A 19186-nucleotide genomic window follows, 5' to 3' on the forward strand; every position below is an offset into this window, starting at 1 on the left:
TCCAGGCACATAGACGAGAAAGCCCAAATAGCAGGCTTAAAGGAGAGAGGACCCTTTGCTTACATGAAAGAAACCCACAGAAGGAAATCTTCAGTGGAGAGCCTGGTCCCAGGCTCCTCAGAGGTCTAGGTTCTCCCTAGGTGCCTGCTCCAACTTCCTTACCCTATAACTTCCATTCTCAGAATTGCTTCGTGGCCACAAGATGGCTGCTGGAATGCCTGCTCTCATGTCTGTGCTCCAGGCAGCAGAGGGAAGAAAAACACCTCCGAGTTGACTCAGCCCCATGTGAAGAGCTTCTTTGAAAGCCCAGACCAAAGACGTGGCTTATAGCTCATTAACCATGCCTGTGTGCAAGACAGGCTGGGAAATGTGTTTGAAACAATATCGAAGCACACTGCTACCCTCACCCATACATGGTTCTACTGGTGAGAAAGTAGGGAAGCTGTCCCCTACCTAACATGCTGTGCTCTCTCCTGGCCTCGTCACAGCTATCTGTCACCAGAGTAACCGGAGTCGGGCAGACCAGGGGACTTGGTCGGATGTCAGTTGGTTCATGTTCATCAGATCTGGATGCCTCTGGCGTCATCACTTGTGAAAACTTTCAGGAAAACAATTTGTCTGCATGTTCCCTGAGGCTAGACCAAGGCTGTAGCATAAGGAGAGCTTTCTGGGTCTTCATTCCTACTGAATGTGAAAGGCAAGTAGTCCCCCACTCACGTCAGTGTGGGCCGCATTGAAGAGTTCACATACAATGTGAAATTGTGTTCACTGATATCAGCAGGGAGGTGCACCCTGGGAAGTCGGTCTTCTCTCTCACCTCAGGGGCACCTGTCTGCCCATTTTACAGCCAAGAAAACTAAGGTTAGTACACCTGCCCAGAAGAGCTATGTCCCTACGCCACAGAACCACCTTCACCCAAGGAGCCTGGCTCTCCAAGAAAGGGCTCCACACACCCAGGTCCCAGAGGCTGGCCTTGACTCCCACGGGCTAGGAGGTGTTGAATGTCCTTTAGGAGACAGCTCCGCAGCTGACCCCCAGCTCTGGGCTGCTGGGGACCCTTGAAGGCCTCTTGGCACCCCCAATGAAGCTTAGGTGCCAACTTGAAACAAAACAAAATGGGGACTCTGTTGTCAACATCATCATTATTTAATAATGTTTGCAACAGACCTCAACATCCCCCGCCGTGTTTATTTATTTTTCTTTTTTAATTGAATTCTATTTATTTGTTTTTAGAGAGAAGGGAAGGGAGGGAGAAAGAGGAGAGAAATATTAATGCATGCCTGAGAGATACCAGTTGCCTCTTGAGCGCCCCCTATTGGAGACCTAGCTCACAACCCAGGCATGTGCCCTTGACTGGGAATCAAACCGGTGGTGACCTTTATGTTTGCAGGCTGGCACTCAATCCACTGAGCCACGCCAGCCAGGCCTCCCCCCTCCATGTTTAAAAATGGAATCAGGTTGAGCTTTCGGTAGGGGAGTGGGCATATATAACTTGAATTTTATCTTAGTCTTTTACTCATGTTTATTTTTATTGAGTGTCCGACAAACAAACCAGGCCTCCACAGGGAATGTCTTGGATTCGGAGAATCTGACATGCGTGGAAGCCAAGCAGCAGGCCACGGCAGAGCGACTGTGGACCAGGGGAGCTTCCACAGGCCAGAGAGAGTCCAGGGAAACTTGCTAACTTCCCAGAAGAGAAGCCTGCTGGGAGGAATCAGTCTGCGTCTGTGGGAAGAGCCAGAAAATAAGGAACTGGCATGTCCCGAGCTCTTTACAGTTTATAAAGCCCTCCACATCATTTTCCTGCTTCAGCTTCCCCCAATCCTGTCACATGGGAAGGAGATTATTTTACAGAAAAAGAAACGAAAGCGCAGCGGGGTGAAGTATCCGACCAAAAAGGCACTGCTGGAACCAGGTCAGGGATGTGGCCTGTGACACGTGGGATGTTGGGACAGACCCCTGCCTGCCAGCCAGATACCTGGCCGCCCACCATGGGGGGAAGTGGTGCTCCCTTCTCCCGCCACCCCTGAGGCCAGCACCTCTGAGAGGAGGAACGTGAGAGACAGCCTCTACTATCATTTTGCACCTGCACCTTCTCTGTGGCCCGTGCTCCCCGGGGTGACACGGGGCTGCAGGACACAGGTGCAGAGGAAGATGAGAGAGCCCCTCTTCCCCGCCCTGTATCAGCCGCCCACATACACGTCTACCCAGGGTTTCCTCCGCTGTAGGTGATGTCTGGGGCAGGTACCCACATGCCTACGCTTACTCACCTGGAAAATGGGGAGAAGAGCTTCTTGCCTCCCTCCCACTGAGTGGCAAGGCAGGGGAGCCGAGGTAGCCTGCAGGTCTGGACAAGTCTGGAGCCAGGCCCATCCTCCCAGCCTGTGCTCTGGCAGCCTCCGGCTGTGGCCGAATGCCTGGCTGCAGCCCCCGGCTAGGTTCCCAGGATGATGGGTGTGGGGGCTGCTCGAAGCAGCCTGCATCCCTGCAGCCGGTCCTCCAGGCAGGCTGGGTGCTGTGGGTTGTGGTGGTGCCCGGGGGGGAAGCCTGCATTCCTGACTTCAAGTTGCTGGGCAGGTAGCAGGCCACCATCCACCTTGGAGTAACCAGGCTCCACATTCACCCTAAGGGAGCAGAGATCCGAGCCTCGGCCACGTCTCCTCCCATCGATCCAGAAGTTATTTCATTAACCCAGTGTCCTCTACACATTTTCGGGTTTTTTTTTTTTTTTTTAAAGCTCTGGCTCCAGTGAATTAAGTTCGCCCATCCAGAATCCCAAAGAAACTCTTGCAGTGGGGGTTCATTTGAGGTCTGGTCATGCTGGGCGCACCCCAGGCATGCAGGCTCAGCATCCACCCCACCTGTTTCCAGGACACCTGAGGGGGGGCCACGGGGCCGGCCAGGCCGGACAGCGAGCCCAGGGAGTAGCAGGGGCAGCTCAGAGAGAGACAGCCTTGGTCTTGGACTCGTCACTGTTGGAGAGCCCAGCATCCAGGACAGACTCACGGACGTCCGTCAGCCCTGCTCCATTCAGAGGACCCACTGTCCTGGTCCCTTGAGAACCTGTGTGTTCTAACTCATGAGAGCATAGGGCCCTTTAAGCCCCGAGAGGGCAGGGGGGCCTGAGGAGGGGAATTGCACACTGTTAGTCACAGCAAAGGAGGAGAGGGGGACAGAGATGGACCCTGAAATCCCCCAAATAAGCAGGAGGAGCCTCAGACAGTAAGGAGTACCCTGCCACTTGAGATCACGCAAAGGAGGAAAGGGACTGAGGGGCTGAGCCCATCTGGGGATTAGGCCACAGCTTTTGTCCCTAGCCCGTGCCAGGCATCGTTGTTCCAGAGATGACATGGATGAGAAGCCGCTTCCAGGTCTCAGATGGGACCTGGGGCAAGTCCTTGCCGTTGGGGGAAGTTTTCTGACAGGGCGAGACCAGAGGGGAGAACAGTGTCTCTGCTTCTCCAGGGAGTCATGGGCTTCCCACTCTTAAACACTGCAAAGATGCCATGTGCTTTCTCTTTTTTCATTTTTTAAAAAATTGCAGGATATGAGTAATTAGTGCATTTTCCAAATCAAAATCATTACATCCCAGGGCCCTGGGCTGAATGGCGGTGTGGTACTCAGAAGGCCGGAGGCCTAGCTGCTGGGACTCCGGAGCGCTGCGCAGGAAGCGGTTTTCCTTCATCTTTTGCCCCTTTGCGCGCGAAGCTCCAGGGCGGAGGGGAAATTTTGGTCTCAGCTCAGGCCGAATAGGGCCAGGCGGGTGTCTATTTGGGACCCCCGGCAGGGGAGCCAGACTCTAGGCCAAGGCACAAGGACACGACCGCCCCACGGGGCGTGAGGGCCGGAACACAGCGCGGGCCCCCAAGCAGGCAGCAGGCGGGCGCACCGTTGTGGGCGCGCCGCGCACCGGCCCAGGTTGGGCAAATGCACGGAACTGCGGGGCACAGGGAGGCGGCAGGTGCCGAGCCCGGAATCGCCCGACTTCGGGGAGACAGCCGGAGGCTGCGGTCCGCGTGTCTCCCTGCGCCTCCATGCCTTGCTGTGACCCACTGCCAGCACCCTGAGACTTTCGGACCAGCAGCACTTCGAGGAGCTTCTCCAGGGCGGGGAGAGAATTGCGCCAAGGCCGGGCTCTGGCAGGGGCGGCGGGAGGGGTGGGGTGAGGCGGGCCAGCCCCCTCCCCTCCCGCTGGCCCTCCCTTCTCCCGGTCCTGCAGCCAATTAAACGGCCCCCTCCAGCGGGAGGCGTGGGGTTCTGCATAAAGCCTCGAGGAGCTGTCACCCTTTGAGCAGGCTACGCACCACTCAGGACCGAGCGGGTCGAGAGCGCAGAGAAGCAATGGCTACCGCCAATGGAGCCGTGGAGAACGGGCAGCCGGATAAGAAGCCGCCTGGCCTGCCGTGCCCCATCAGAAAACTGGAGGTCAAGTTCACTAAGGTGAGGTGGCGCCCATCCCGCCCGACGGCAGCCTGGCTCCGTGCAGGGCTTCCCGGCTCGGGATGAGCGGACCAGGGGCCGGTAGGCCGGGAGCCCCGGGTGTTCCGTTCAGAGGGTGTCGGGCGCTGTGGGCAGTGTGCTCTCAGCTGACTTCGCCGGGCGCTCCTGACCTCCGTGGTTCCACTAGGCTGAGCCCTCCGGAAACCGAGTTCCGCGCAGTGCTTCCCGGGCGGGAAGCCTGCGTCCCGCGCGTGTGTCCACCGCGCACCCATGGGGGACTCCGTGATCCCCACCCCCGGACGGGCTCTCAGGCAGCGAAGCGCAGCGCTTTCAGCTTTAAAGCTTGGCAGGAAAGCAAAGCCCCCCACACGCGCGCACCCCCGACGTGCCCTCAGGGCAGGGTCCGCTTTGCAGAAGAGCGAAGGCGCGGGCCTCCCGCGCCGTGCGCTGCCCGCAGACCCTGCTGCGAGGTTTCCAAGACTGAAAGGGTGGGCCTTCCAGAGGGTAAGCCGGTGCCAGGGAACATGAAGAGAAGGTCTGGGATCTCTGGCTTATCAGAAAGGTGCCAGGGGTTGCAAAGGGAGAAACGAGGGGGCGGGGAGGGGGGGGCTTCCATGCTTAGCTTGTCCCCGGCTGACGAGTAGAACGAGGGGAGGTGGGAAGGTGATTTCTGGTGGAACTGCTCTGGAGCCCCGAGGCCCTGGTTTTGACGGAAGAAGCAGCCAGACGGGCGCCTAACAGGGCCTGGGGCGCTGCGGGTGATAGGACCTATCACGCCACAGCGTCCGGGGGGCTCACTGCCTTTTTGCGCTGCGAGCCCAGTAGGCTGGAGTACAGGCAAAGCAGTGAGATCACCTGCCTGGGGGCAGAAAGGGAGATCGGAAGGCCTGAGCGCCGCGGACCCGCAGGCCAGCGGGTGCGCAGAGCGCGTCCCCAAGGCTGTTTGGAGGAGGCCTTGGGAAGGGGCCGGGTTGGTGGGCTGGGGGAGCCTTCAGGGGCGCGGACCCAGAGCGCGGTTGGCTTCCGCCTTCCCCAACTACGTCCCCCTCTTACTTTCACATTTTATCCAGTAGCCCCCAACTCCCGCTGACACAGCACTTAGAAAATTCCCCCATCAATTTTACTTTCAAAAGTAGCAATTATGCCTCTCAAATAGTTTTAATCAGGCGGAGAACGTTGCAGGCCACCAAGCGTGGCCTTCAGATTCTGGTCTCTCGGCACTTAACGTCGGCGGGGCCTCTGATCACATGACAACGAAATTAACTGTTTTCAGAGGGCTCCGTAATCAACAGAGGGCCTTCCCGGTGAAGACTGGAGATTATTTTCGATGCAGTTTCCTTGGCAGTTCCAGCTTCAGAGCGAAAATTCCAACGCAAGTTTTTGCTGGGGCTTGAGTGCCTGCCGGTCGTGGTGGTTGATGGTGTTTTCTTTTATTTTCATTTTATAGGGGGGGAAAAGGGATGCAGAAACCAGGAATTACATTTATGATTGTCGTTTTACGCTTTACTGTTTTCGGAGGTGCTACCAGAGGGATGATGCCCCCGGGTGGAAAGTTTCTCTCTTTCTCTGCATGTCTCGATGGCCCGTGGAAAGGAGGGTCTTAGCACATTCTCGGAGTACCAGCGCTGTCTGTCTTGCCGGCTCCCTCCTCATCCCAGTGGATCGGCACTGGGTGTGTGATTGAAGCCAAGGAATGGTCACAAGACGGAGGAGAAGGAAGAGCCAGGCCCCTTATGGGATCCCAGGCCGCAAGGTGGCACAGCCTGACAAGAGGCCACGGCCCCTTCCTTTCCTGTGTAGGGCAAGGCTTCTGTCTCTCCTTTCTCCTCACCCGGGGCCCACCTCTGGCAGAGACCCCTGCCCCCAGTATTTGCAGTGCCCAGGCAGCCTGTGTGGTGTGGCTGAGGGTGGGCGAGCCATGCCTGCGGAGAGCTTCTGGCTGTAGAGGCTGGAGAAGCAGAACTCAGGACCCAGGCCCAGGGCAGGCAGTCGGGACGGGTGGAGCCTGGGAGCCCGTAATGGTCTGTTACTTTTCAGACTTGATCCTCTAGTCTTCCGGCTAATGGAGGACATGCCAGAGCCAGTGTCTGAGGGTCTACAGCCCAGGCTCAGTCCAGTTTCCAGAAGGACGACCTTTGTCGGTTCACCCATGTTTGGCATGGGGCTTGCTGTGCAATTCTGGTGCGGGCAGGGTCCTTCTAGAACACGCCCCTGCTCCCACAGGTCTCTGTGGGTAGCAGCCCCGTGCACTTTCGGGGGCTCCCTTCCCTTCTTTATAAAATTTCTCCTAGTAGCGGAGCTCCTCGGGAAGATGTTCTCGTTCATGAAAACCAGCTTCTAGGGTTGCTTTGATGAAAAGATAACATTCCCTCCAACCTCCATTTCTGAAAACACACTCCTTCTGGGTTGAGCCACAGTCCAATGAGAGTCCGTGGAAGTGGCACCCGCGAACCCACTCGGGTGGCAGCCGTTTTTGCTTCTGCTCAGGGGACTGGGCTCCTTGCCACAGCGGTGGCTTTGCCACCTCGGTCCCGATAATGCCATTTTTTCAGTGTAATCGGAATTCTGTCTACAGTCCCGTGTCTTCTACTGGGGCTGTTTCGTGCCCGAGTCTAGGGGAAGGATTCTCTCCTGGGCTCATTAGTCTGATTTGGGGTTCAAAGCAATACCACCAACGTTACCGGTAGGCCACATTCACCGACCCCCTTCTCATGTGTGTTTTTGTTTTCTTTTAGTGGAGAAAAAAATCAACAGTGGAAACCACTTACGACATTACTTACTAGCATAGTAGAAAGAGAAAAAAAAATGTTGCTAAATTAGAAATGTGGTGATGAGGAAAATATGGTTGGAGTTGAGCAGTCTGCTTCTTTTTTTTTCTTTTTTTTTTTAAGTTGCTGGTTGGAAAGGCCAGCAGATCAACATCACAGACAACCGAGTAATTTTGGGAGGAGGCACATGCTTGGAGATAAAGTATAACAGACATCTGACCATTGCAATCTGTTTCGCTCCCCTTTATTTATATTCCCTTCTACCACCTTCTCATTTTCCGCCCCCCACCCCCTACCCCCGCCTTGGAATTGATACTAGGAAGGACCTAGAATCAGCAGTTTTCACTGACAGTCTGTATTATCTAACCCACGAAATTTCATCTTCCGACAAATGGGCCTCTCATCCTGGCTGCACTTCCCTCCCCACGCTAACTTCACTCTTCTCCACTTATTAATTTCTCACTGTTACCGAGTGATTGCGCCCTGGATGGCAAAAGTCGACTCTTGGATTTGGTTTCAGCTGGAAGAATAAACCTGTAATTGTAGCCTGGCCCTGTCCGCGGGCTTCCCTGGGGGCCCGGCCTCTCGTTGGAGGCGCTGAGCTTCCAGAAGCCAGTCGGGCACATCCCGCGGGCAAGGAACGCTCTCAACTCTAGATTCCACGCAGCGGCGTGGCGGGGGAGGGCTCTGCCCACCTGCCCGGCCAGAGCTGGCCTTCCTTCTGCGTTCATCCCACCAGTCTTGGACTTCCCTGCTTTTCAGGGGCAGTTATCCAAACGGTTTCCCTAGTGGCTTCTCAGAGCAGACTTCCTTCCCCGGGAGCTTTGGGGTTTTTGCAGGAAAGCCCAGGGCAGAGGACAGAACCAAGCCACTTTGGGGGGAGGGGGCAGGCAATACCCCTCTCATCTGTCCTCACTAGGAAGTCAAGTAATCCAACTGGATAAAATTCACAATAACTGAAATTTGCCCTTGCAATGACCTAAGCCTTCCTTTAAACGACCCAAAGAGAAGCAAAGATACAAGTGTGGGGAGAGAATGGAATCTGATAAGCTGGTTCTGCATGTAGAAATTATTGACAGCGTTTTATTTGATGGAAATGCCTCTTGAGCATCTCAGCCATGTTCGTGACTGGGGACTTCCTAATGCCGTGCTGGGCTGTGGTGACGAGGCTGTCCCAAGCTGCCCCAGCCAGAGACCATCTGTCCCTCACTGGGTAGACAGGTTCTCATGCTGGTGTGTGGTGTATTATCTGTCACCTCTGTTCCTAGTTCTCTTTCAAAAGCCCTCTGTGTTGCAATTGGGTGCTGAACCCACCACCCAGGTATGTGCCCTGACCAGGAATCGAACTGGTGACCTTCCGGTTCACAAGATGACACTCCAACCAACTGAGCCACACTGGCCACAGGTCTAACGTGATGTTTTTCTAAAGCCATTAGAACTCGGAGTAAACAAAGAGTAAATAGCACATACATCGCAGTGTGTGGACGTTGCAAATTCTTTTTAGTTTGCTTACTTTTTAACAGTCTTATTCTTGGCTTCGTTCTATATAACTCAGGCTCCAAACTAAGTGATTTTTGTGGGTTAATTCTTCGGCTTTGCATACAAACATTTATTTGCTACGTCTGTTCGTATAACCAGAACACTTCCTAACCTTGATATTTATCTTTGTATTCCAACACTGGCTTTTATTAAGTCCAACCTGCAAATAGGCAGTTTTGAAGGGGACGGGAAGGGGTGCTGGTGGGCATTCATACGGACTACAGGGTCACAGCGAGGTTGTTGTATAAACCAGCTCCTCAGCAGTCTGGTGGGCCGAGGGCGTGGGGGGCTGCAGCAGTCAGAACAGAGGGTTCACTGCCCACCCGTCCTGCAGGGGCAGGCGGATGGCTTAGCACTTCATGCGTACAAGCCTGTTTAATCTTCCCCTAAACTTGAGAAGAGGATGGCATTTAACGTACACCCTTATTTATGCAATGCAGCTATTCCTCTGTGAATCCATGCTATTAAAAAGAGAGAGAGACCTGGCTGGCGTAGCTCAGTGGATTGAGCACAGGCCTGTGAAGCAAAGGGTCGCTGGTTCAATCCCCAGTCAGAGCACATGCCTGGGTTGTGGGCCGGGTCCCCAGTGGGGGCCACGTGAGAGATGACCACACACTGGTTTTTCTCTCCCTTTCTCCTTCTCTTCCCCACTCTCTAAAAACAAATAAATACAATATTTTTTAAAAAGAGACTATTTTAGAAAAAATCTGAATATTTTTGGATTTATTGTGACAAAAATAATCCTCTGAGGATGGGTGAAAAGTCAAGAGACTTGGGTTCTAGGCCTGAGTGTGCTCCCAGTCCCAACGGGAGAGCGGCAGGTGGGCGGGACGGGTGGGCAGACGGCGGGGAAGGACCAGGCGGCCCCGAAGCTCCTCAGCATCCTGGAGCGGTACGATTTCAATCTAAGCCTAATGCACTGCGACTTCCTTTCTCGGTTAGATATTCATCAACAACGAATGGCATGACTCCAAGAGTGGAAAAAAGTTTGCCACGTACAACCCTTCGACTCTAGAGCAAATATGCGAAGTGGAGGAAGGTGACAAGGTAGGTGTCCCCCACCCAACCCCTAGCAATCCAGTTTCGGAGAAGGAAAGGATGAGCGAGCGAGTTGGCTTCGCTGTGACTGGGCAGCCCAGCATGAGATCCCTTAGGGACAACCGGCCACAGAGATTCCCTTCTGATGGATGTCTCCCCATGGAGGAGGGTGGCCTCCACGATCCTCATCACGGGGCTCAAGGAAAGGTTCTTATCAATTATTTGGTCGTGGAGGCATTAAAGAACCTTCCCAGAAAGTGTTTTCAGCTGATGTGTTTCACCAAATGCAGCTCAAGGGAAAAAAGATTTCCCAACCAGGCCACATGGGGGTGATGGCATGGTGTGATGGCCAGTTTTCTTTTCCACCAGAAATGTAAATGATCATGTGATATATTATAATAAGCTTATTACAATTCAAGCCATATATGTATATAATATCAGCATATACTATAACACCCATGACGTGTATGATAAGCCACATTATGTAGGTTATATATAACACTATAGAAAATATAAAGCTCAGGAACTTCTAAATGGGTGCTTGATACAGTTCTCTTTTTTTAAAAGATTTTATTTCTTTCTAGAGAGGAGAAGGGAGGGCGAGAGAGAGAGAAACATCCATGTGTGCTTGCCTCTCAAGCGCCCCCTACTGGAGCTCTGGCTGGCAACTCAGGCATATGCCTTGACTGGGAATCAAACCAGTGACCCTTTAGTTCGCAGGCCAGTGCTCAATCCACTGAGTCACACCAGCCAGGGCACAAATGTGTCCTTGATACATTTCAAATCCATAAAGTATCTTATATCTTTTTAAAATAAGTGCCACTGGGGGAAAGGTTGAAGATGAATTTTTTCCGAGGAGAGAAAGGAAACGTAAACCTCTTCTCACCCCCCAGAGTGTTCACCTGACATCCTTAGCTCCTGTATGGGTGATATTGCACGTGGAGGGGGTGAATGACCCACCTGTGAAACAGCCTTGAATCGGAGGCCCCGCTACAGCTTTGTGACCGATGTGCAATGCCCAGTGGTTCCACCAGAACGGACCCTCCCACGTGTAGCCCCACGTGCAAAGCACTGTTGACAAAGGTGCTGAGGCCAAGGAGCATGTATGGAGATAGGAGGGGAGGGTGAGAAGCATGATGCTGAGCAGGGTCCCCAGGAGCAGGGAGGAGAAGGAGACCCCTGCCCTGGGCTCGAAGTCCTCATATCTATCTCCCTCGCCCAAGCTTGCACTCACCTCGAAGGGCACTTTGGAGCCACGGAATGTTGGTGGGGTGTCCCTCCTGACTGAATCAGGCGCCCACTGCTGAGACATCTCCCTAGAAGGCTCAGGGGGGCCTGGGGGATGAGCCACGGCCCACCAGCTAGCAGAGCCTGGAACCCCATTTCCCAGAAAATAACAACAAGAGACATCACTCTAAACATCTCTCATTTCTTTCCTTCTAAGTAGAAGGCGTTACTGGTAGTAGAAGTCATTCTCCTATCAGTGTTCAGAAGGTCCAGTTCCTGTCTATAAAATGGTGAAAAAAGTCCCCAATTCTCCCCATCTGGGGACTTTTCCGAGGTGGCCGGTTCCGAGACCCAGAGAGCCCCCCACGCCTACCCTCACTGTCGGAACAGAGGCCTCAGCCAGAACAAAATGCCAAAACACTCATCACCCGCCTCGTCGGTGACCAGTGGGAGCGCATGTGCCCCAGTGGAGCTAGCAAGTGGAAAATCTTTTCCTGCTTGGGTTACCAAGAAAAATACCTCATTAAGATCAGTGGTTTTATAAACTGTTTTAAAACACTTTACTATCCAAAGGAAAGTTAATAGTTGGCCATGGTAGAAAAATAATCTTAAAGAAGACCGAAGATGGAAGGGGGGGAAAATAAGAAAGCCCCCAGCCATTGCCGCCCACCGCCTCCTTCTGGCCCCAGGGAGGCAGGTCTCCGCTAGTCCCTGTAGCTGTGCCACATTGCTTGCATCGCAAGGTGACACGCTCTCTCTTGTTTCGGCCACTCAGCCCGACGTGGACAAGGCCGTGGAGGCCGCACACGCCGCCTTCCAGAGGGGCTCGCCTTGGCGCCAGCTAGACGCCCTGAGCCGGGGCCGGCTGCTGCACCAGCTGGCCGACCTTGTGGAGAGGGACCGAGTTATCCTGGCGGTGAGTACGTGCACGGGAGGGACAGGTGAGGGACGAGCCAGCCTCAGCCATGGTCCCGTCCCTGCGGGCGTGGGAGAAAAGACCCAAGGTGCTGGTTTCGGGTGACTGTGGATTTGTTCGGTCTTTGGGGTGTAGTGCCCTGGAGGAGGCAGGTGTCCATGCCCCTGGACTTGACCTTTTTCGTTTTGAAGTTGGACTCGTGCCCCCTGCATACCAGCTGCCCAGACGAAGTTCTGCCTATTTATTTCGTGGTTCCCAGGCTTGAGGTCCTCGCAGACAGCTGGTGGACTGGTCCTAGCTTGTGCATTTATGAACGGCACTTTTTTCCCCACGTACTCCCTTTTAAACTTAAATTTAACCTCATCCTGAGTGACACTATCCAGGGACTCCTAGGTTTAATGTGCTGCTGGTGTGTTTTTTTTCAATATTTATGAAAATAAAGGCCACCCTGTTACATAAAAATTATTCCCTTGGGACCTAAAAATGGTCTTGGCATCACTCTTGAGCTGGGCAGTGGCAAGCCTGTGTGGCATGAAGGTGAAGGCAGGGAAAGCTGGTTATAACAAACCTCAAGAATGTGAAAAGACCTGGGTTCACATCCCCACTCTGCCACTTACTGGCTGTGTGACGTTGGACGAGTTGCTTGACCTCTCTGAGCATTTATGTCTCCATGGAAAGGGTCACTAATAATGATATCAAAGTATTGTAAGAATGACCCCATTTAAAGTCCTAAGCAGGCTCCCTGGCACTCGGCGAGTACTGACTAGATGGTGGCTATTCCCAGTAACAGCCGTCTCCACCGTAACTCTGCCGGAATACCCCAGGTTCTAACCCCAGCTACGTACCCTCCCGGCCATTCATTTCCAGGCCCCTTATTTTCTCTGCTGGGAAAATGGAGAAGTGAATTCAGCCCCACTTCCTGAAGTTGGGCTGCTCCCGTGCCCTGAAGCTATGAAAACATTGATAAGTTGTAAATGCCTTATTTAACAGGCTCCTCAGACGCTCCTGTGGCTCTGTGGTATGTAGTCAGAGGAACTCCCGGGCCACCTTGTGCCCTGGGATCCTTCGCCGCCTCTTGCAAACAGCTCTTTAAAACTAGCTCCAAACCCCAAGGCACGTCGGGAAGGCGGGAAGTCTCCTTTCTGGCCTCTGACGTGGAAAAACATTTCTCTCTTTTCTTGACCTGACGTCAGGAAGGAGCAGCAAAGTCCAAACACGCGTAGAGGACCATGTCAGCCAGGGCACTGAAATCACTCTCGTCGCCGACTGTGTCTTGGGGATGGGGGTGTACAGGGATTCCCACTCTTGGGTGCGTTGTCCAGGGGGCGCCCCTCTGCCCAGAGATGGAGGTCTGCTGGCCAGCCAGGCATGTTCGCCCCCAGACCGAGGGAGGGCAGCTCCCTCCCAGTGTCCGCGTGGCTCTCCGAGGGGCCTCTGGTTTCTTCCTGCCACGAAAGGCAGCCTCAACTCTCGGGCTGCCAAACGGGCTTTTTCAAAAACATTTCTGTTTTCTCCCAGCATGAGCTCATCGGTGTGCAATGCGTGTGCGGACTCCAGGCAGGGAAGGAGGATGTGCCCGGGGCTCCCCACCCCGGCCTGTCCTCCGGGGTCAGTGTTGTCTCTGGGAGCCCGGCCTGCAAGGCCACCTTCACCCGCCCCCTGCCCGCCCCGTGGTCTGGCAGCACCGTGCTGTGGCAGCAGAAGGAGCCAGTCACCTCTGCCATCGGGACCTCGATGCCCACGGGAAATGAGACCGAGCTCTTTGCCACAGCACGAAAGGCACAGGACATGTACTGGCAAACATGTTTTTATTTATTTTTTTAAGTCCTCATCCGAGGATATGTTTCTTTATTTTTAGAGAGAGAGAGAGAGAGAGATCAATCGGTGGCCTCCAGCATATGAGCCCCAACTGGGGATCGAACCCACAAGCTTTCAGTGCATGGGACGACACTCCAACCGATGAGCCAACCAGCCAGGGCAGCAATCACAGTTTTTAAAACTTGGGCCACAGCACAGGAAAGCGCCCCTCACTTTCCACCTGGATATGCTTTTCCTGAATTTTCAGGCTGCCAAATGCTTCCTGAAGCAATCTTGTTCTCTGGCTGGCTCTGTGGTTTCGACAGAGCCGGGCATTTACTTCTGTGTCCGATGTTTGAAAGCAGATGTGGGGGGTCTAGCAGCCCCCTGCTTTCTCTTCCCTCCCGACTCAGTGGCACCCAGAAACTGGCTTTTCTGTGCTCATAGCGGGAGCCCCCAAATAGGGGTCCTTCCTGTCTACTCTATCTCTAAGCCTTGGCACACTTAGAATCCAGGGGTAGTTTTACCCGGGGCTTTTCTGTTATTCTTCAGAGTCTGAGCATTATGAGGCTAATTTTTCAGAAAGCGTGCTTGTCGCTTAAAATGTTAGAGGGGGTAAACGTAGCAACAGCTGTGTTTTACTCACAGCTCAGCCACAGCCGTGGTTTAAAAGTCCCAATCAATAGCTAAGACCCAATTTCTTAGGCTCTGTCCTGGTTACTCACCTGTGCATCCTTTTTTATTTGTATTTTTATTTTATTTTAAAGGTTTTATTTATTTATGTTTGGAGACCAGGGAAGGGAAGAAGAAAGAGTGGGTGAGAAGCATCCATGTGTGGTTGCCTCTTGCACGCCCCCTACTGGGGACCTGGCCCACAACCCAGGCACGTGCCCTGACTAGGAATCAAACTGGCGACCCTTTGGTTCACAGGCCAGCGTTCAACCCACTGAGCCACACCAGCCAGGGCTCATTTTTATTTTTAAAAGACTTCCCTGTCTAATCCCATTGCGACCAGCAAATTCATGTTGTCACTGCAGCCAGCAGCCTTGCCCAAGTGAACAGGAGGAATAGCCAAGGCTGGCCGCACGCTCACCACATCCCAGGCTGGTGGTGGGCCTTTCACCTGCGGCCCTTGTCGTCCCATTTCAGAGGGGAGGAGCCTGAGGCCCAGAGAAGTTCAGTAACCCGTCCAAGGCTACTCAGCCAGAGACATCCTACAAGTCCCCACGGTTGCAGGCCGCAGTGCCTTGCCTGCCCCTCCCTTTCTCGTCTCAGAAAAGGGTGGAGAATTAACGCCCTGCTCTGCCAGCAAATCTGCAGGTGCCGTCTGCAGGAGCCAAGCCCTGGAGAACACTTCAAGCGGTTTGTGATACTGAGCTTCCCCTGGGAAAAGATGAGTCCCCACTGGGAACACCAGTTAACGCGGGCCAAAGGTACAGTGTACTGGCTGTCCCCTTGGCCTGCCTTGGTCCCCGAGCAGCACCTGAAGGAGATGGGACACCCCCCGACTCAAATGTGCCCTGTCTTCAGCAGCAGCTCACAGTCCTGTGTCTTTGGTGTCCCCAGGTGAGGATTGCCAAGCGCACCCGTCTGGTCCAAAAAGGGACAATGACTATAAGCACCGTGGTTGTTACGGTGACGCTCAGAACAGTGAACGGGGCGCTTGCCCTGGACATACACAGTTGTTAGTGCTTTGCGAATATTGACTCCAGAGTCCCCATGGGGTCGGTGGCGTTGCCATGGTTATTCTCAGTTTACGGATGAGGAAGCGGAGGCAGGGAGAGACTCCGGGACTCGCCCATGCTAGGAAAGTGGTTGCCTCGGTGAGAGGAGGCTGAGTTGAACGGAATGGCCAGGATCTCACGAGGCAGCGGGCCTTCCCGTTGTGGAGCGGAACGTTAGTGCCCCATGTTTGGTGCCTGCTGTGCGGCTGCTGACCAGCTGGACGACCTTGGACGAGTCCTGGCCTCGTGTCTGCGCTCTGTTGGGAGGAAGGGGTGGTCAAGTTCAGAGATGAGGCAAACATGGGCATAGGCACAGGGGCCTCTCTTCCTCTGTAAATCATCATCTCCCTGCTGGACTCTAAAACAAGAATGCAGCCCTGGGCTATGTGTCCGGGTGGCCACTTCCGCAGAGACGGGCAGTTTCAGCGCTGGGCTCAACTGGGGCCGCTTGTCTGAGGGACAAAGGGGTCCTCTGACACCAGGGCTAGAAATAGCAAAGAATCCTTGCCATTGAGGAGCTGTGCGCATGCCCTGGGGAACCACCTCCCTCACCACCCACCACCCAGAGCGAGTCCACCCTGCCCCACCCCACCCCGTGCATCCGGCCCTGCAGCCCAATTGGGGAGCACTGTGTCTTTGTGCCAGTAGTGGGACCCTTCTGGGCTCCCTGGTCACTGCACATTGCACCGGCCAGCTGGGCCAGGAAGGAAGAACCTGTGTCCTTCCTTTCTCCTCGGTTAGAGCAAGCCAGCCCTCTCACCAGCCGCCCTGTCTCCAGCTGACCCTCCAAGAGCTTCCCAGGAACGCCCAGAAGCGTGGGGTTGCGAGGTGACAAAACAGTGCTATGTCCTCCTTCGTGGCCAGGCTTTACCTCAGCCTTGCATCCACTGCCCTGTATGGGGGTGCGCGATGCCTGTGCTCCGGCTGACCCCTCAGCATCCTGACCGTCTGGGGCAGCTCTTTTAAATGCAGCGTCTTGCTTTCTAAGAGACTCATGCACTGAGACAGGTGGAGATCAAGGTGCTGGGACTGTGCATGGTCCCCCTCAACTACCCCATTCTTAACAACCTGACAGGTGGAAAGAAAACTATGTCTGATATCTTGTCCTTGCAGACCCTGGAGACGATGGACACAGGGAAGCCGTTCCTTCATGCCTTTTTCATCGACCTGGAGGGCTGTATCAAAACCCTCAGATACTTCGCAGGGTGGGCAGACAAAGTACAGGGCAGGACCATCCCCACAGGTGAGCGAGTGCGGGGCTCTGGGCCTCGGACGGGGTCCTCTCGGGACCCTGTCTTTGCCTTCCTCCATCCAGGCGGCCTCTGCAGAGCACCCCTGGGCATTCCCCCTGTCCCTTCCCAGTCCCCAAAAAGCAATGGCAACTGTACTGATCCTTCTGAGGAATTTTACCTTTGAAATTGAGTTTAAATCGCTTCTTTGTGTAACAGGCTTAGAACTGGCACCTTAGTGGGCTTCTGGGTTCATCCCTTGTTACCACTTAAAATTCTTTCATCTAGATTAATGTGTCTTCCTCCCCGCCTTGAACCCTTCTTGCAGATGACAGCGTGGTGTGTTTCACCAGGCACGAGCCCGTCGGTGTGTGTGGGGCCATCACTCCTGTGAGTACCCAGCCCCCCTCACCCCCTCCCGCGGGGACCTTAGGAACAATTCCCAGTGGGTTTTGACTCTCTGTCACCGACTGTACCGGAGCAGTGGCTCTGTGGCTTGGAGCTCCGCGCTTGAGGGTCATCGAGATGGATTAGCGCCCCCTTCCTGCTCTCACAGGGCACTGCTGGCCTGTAACAGAAGGCAGCACGGATTCCAAACAGAGGGGCTCGCAACAGCCAGCACCCCCAGGGCAGTGGCCTTCCTAATGGGCTCTGGAGGATGAGAAACAGCAGGCAGCAGGCCAAGGGCTTTGCAAGTGAAGGAATGGCCCGAGCAGAGGGCGACTTAGGTGGCAGGACCGCTGGTGGCACCAGAGCGGAGACGGGGTGGGGAGGATGTGAGAAAGAAGATGAGCACCTGTGTGAGGTGGAGGGGCCCAGTTTCCGGTGGCCTCCGCTGCTGAGCAGTGGGGAGCTTGTTCCCTGGGTGGGGAGCAGCCTGGCAGGGCCGGGAAGGCAGTGATAACGCCACCATCTCACGCCGGTTTGTGAGGACAGAACGAGCTCGCGTTTTGTGGAGCACAAGAACCCCACCTGGCACGCAGCAAGCACCCAGGCATGAGCTTTTGTCCCGCCTACTGTCACCATGGTTTCGGTGTCCTTGCCTCTGTAGTCGAAAGATGAGGAGAAAAGCATTCCCCGGAATGAATTTCGCCAAGTCGGGGAGGGGTGGTGTGGATTCTGTGGCCCGAGTGGAGGAGAGGCGGGTCGCATCTCTGCAGCCTTTAACATGCTAAAGGCAAACCCGCACGAGTGTCCATTCAGCGGCATCCTCTTTGCAAAGAAACACTCTCCGCATCCCCCAGAATGGGCTCAGGAAGCATCAGGCGAGAATGCAGTCTGGTCCTTGCAAACACCGATGTTACCCCTTCCACCCCGAGTCTGCTCCATGCCAAGCAAGGGCCCTCCACCGAGGCCTTGTTGGGCATCCGGAGCAGGGCAGCGGGCTGGACCCCGTTCCCCCATCGCCCTGTGCCCTGTTGCAGTGGAACTTCCCCCTGCTCATGCTGGTGTGGAAGCTGGCGCCCTCTCTGTGCTGTGGGAACACGATCGTCATCAAACCTGCCGAACAGACGCCCCTCACCGCCCTTTATCTCGGCTCTCTGATCAAAGAGGTAAGACGTCCAAAAGAAAAATATTATGTGTTCTTGCTAACAGCCCCACCCCCGGGAAGCAGGCCACCGTCCCGAGATAAAGCCGCCCCACCGAGCGGTGCCATGCGTGACAGCCCAGCCCGCTCAAGGCTGAGTGGGAAGGGGATGACGCCTGTTTCACTTGGCAACTGCCCGTTCTTTCTGCTGCCCGTGGTCACTGACCTAGAAGGAACTCCGTTCCTCCCACTGATCGCATGAGGAAACTCACGCTCACACCTACATTAGGGCCAAACGTGTTCTGCAGAGAATTTGCAGGAGAGTCATTTGGGGGGAGACCAAATATTCGGAGGTTTGGAGGGTCTTGCGTTTTTGGTGGATGAGAAGGTCTGTGTGCCCCTTGGAAGGGTGGGTTGGCAGCTAAAGTGTCTGTCACCCTGCCAGGCTTGCCAGGGCCCTGTTCTCCGCAGGGCCGACCTCCTCTCCCGGGCAACTGCCCCTCAGGGAAACAGGGAGCCCAAAGGTCACCTCCCTCTAGACACATGGGGCAACATGGCTCAGTCACTCTGTCCCCAGCTTCTATGGTACAAAGATTTAAAAGAAGAAACAGGGAGGAAAGCGGGATGGGAGGGAAGATTTGCAGGTGTCGCTTTTTGGCAAAGCTAATATAGGATCAAGACTCACGAAATTTCTTGCTTCCATGGAAAGTTGGTGGCACAGCCAGTGAGTGCTCCGTCTCCCACTTTCTTTGACCAATAATGCAGGACATGAATAAGTCCTATTAGTGGGACGTAGAGCTGCTGCGGTCTCAGCTGTTAAAAAAACGGTGTCTAGGGAAAGAAAAATCTCGAGCACCATGTCCTGAAATCTTGCCTTTCTCGCAGAATGAGTTTTAGGTAAGACCCTGGGCGTGTGGGGCGGAGCGCCCCCCAACCTTGTCCACCTGTCCCGTACTCAGCTAATCCAGAGGCCCCGTGTA

At 54.6% G+C, this 19186-nt stretch overlaps 1 protein-coding gene across 1 annotated transcript in view; it reads left to right on the forward strand.

The window, feature by feature from the left end:
- Positions 1-4266: 4266 nt before the first annotated feature.
- The window catches only part of ALDH1A3 (aldehyde dehydrogenase 1 family member A3), a 32607-nt gene continuing 17687 nt past the window's right edge, over positions 4267-19186 (forward strand). The window contains exons 1-6 of the mRNA XM_037053745.1: positions 4267-4440; positions 9690-9794; positions 11788-11928; positions 16563-16692; positions 17007-17068; positions 18103-18231. Coding sequence (XP_036909640.1) covers positions 4342-4440; positions 9690-9794; positions 11788-11928; positions 16563-16692; positions 17007-17068; positions 18103-18231 — 666 coding nt within the window. The 5' untranslated portion in view covers positions 4267-4341. The remainder of the gene's footprint in view (positions 4441-9689; positions 9795-11787; positions 11929-16562; positions 16693-17006; positions 17069-18102; positions 18232-19186) is intronic.

Source organism: Sturnira hondurensis, unplaced genomic scaffold (assembly GCF_014824575.4).
Source record: "Sturnira hondurensis isolate 20B ecotype Veracruz unplaced genomic scaffold, ASM1482457v3 Scaffold0007865, whole genome shotgun sequence".
NCBI lineage: Eukaryota > Metazoa > Chordata > Mammalia > Chiroptera > Phyllostomidae > Sturnira > Sturnira hondurensis.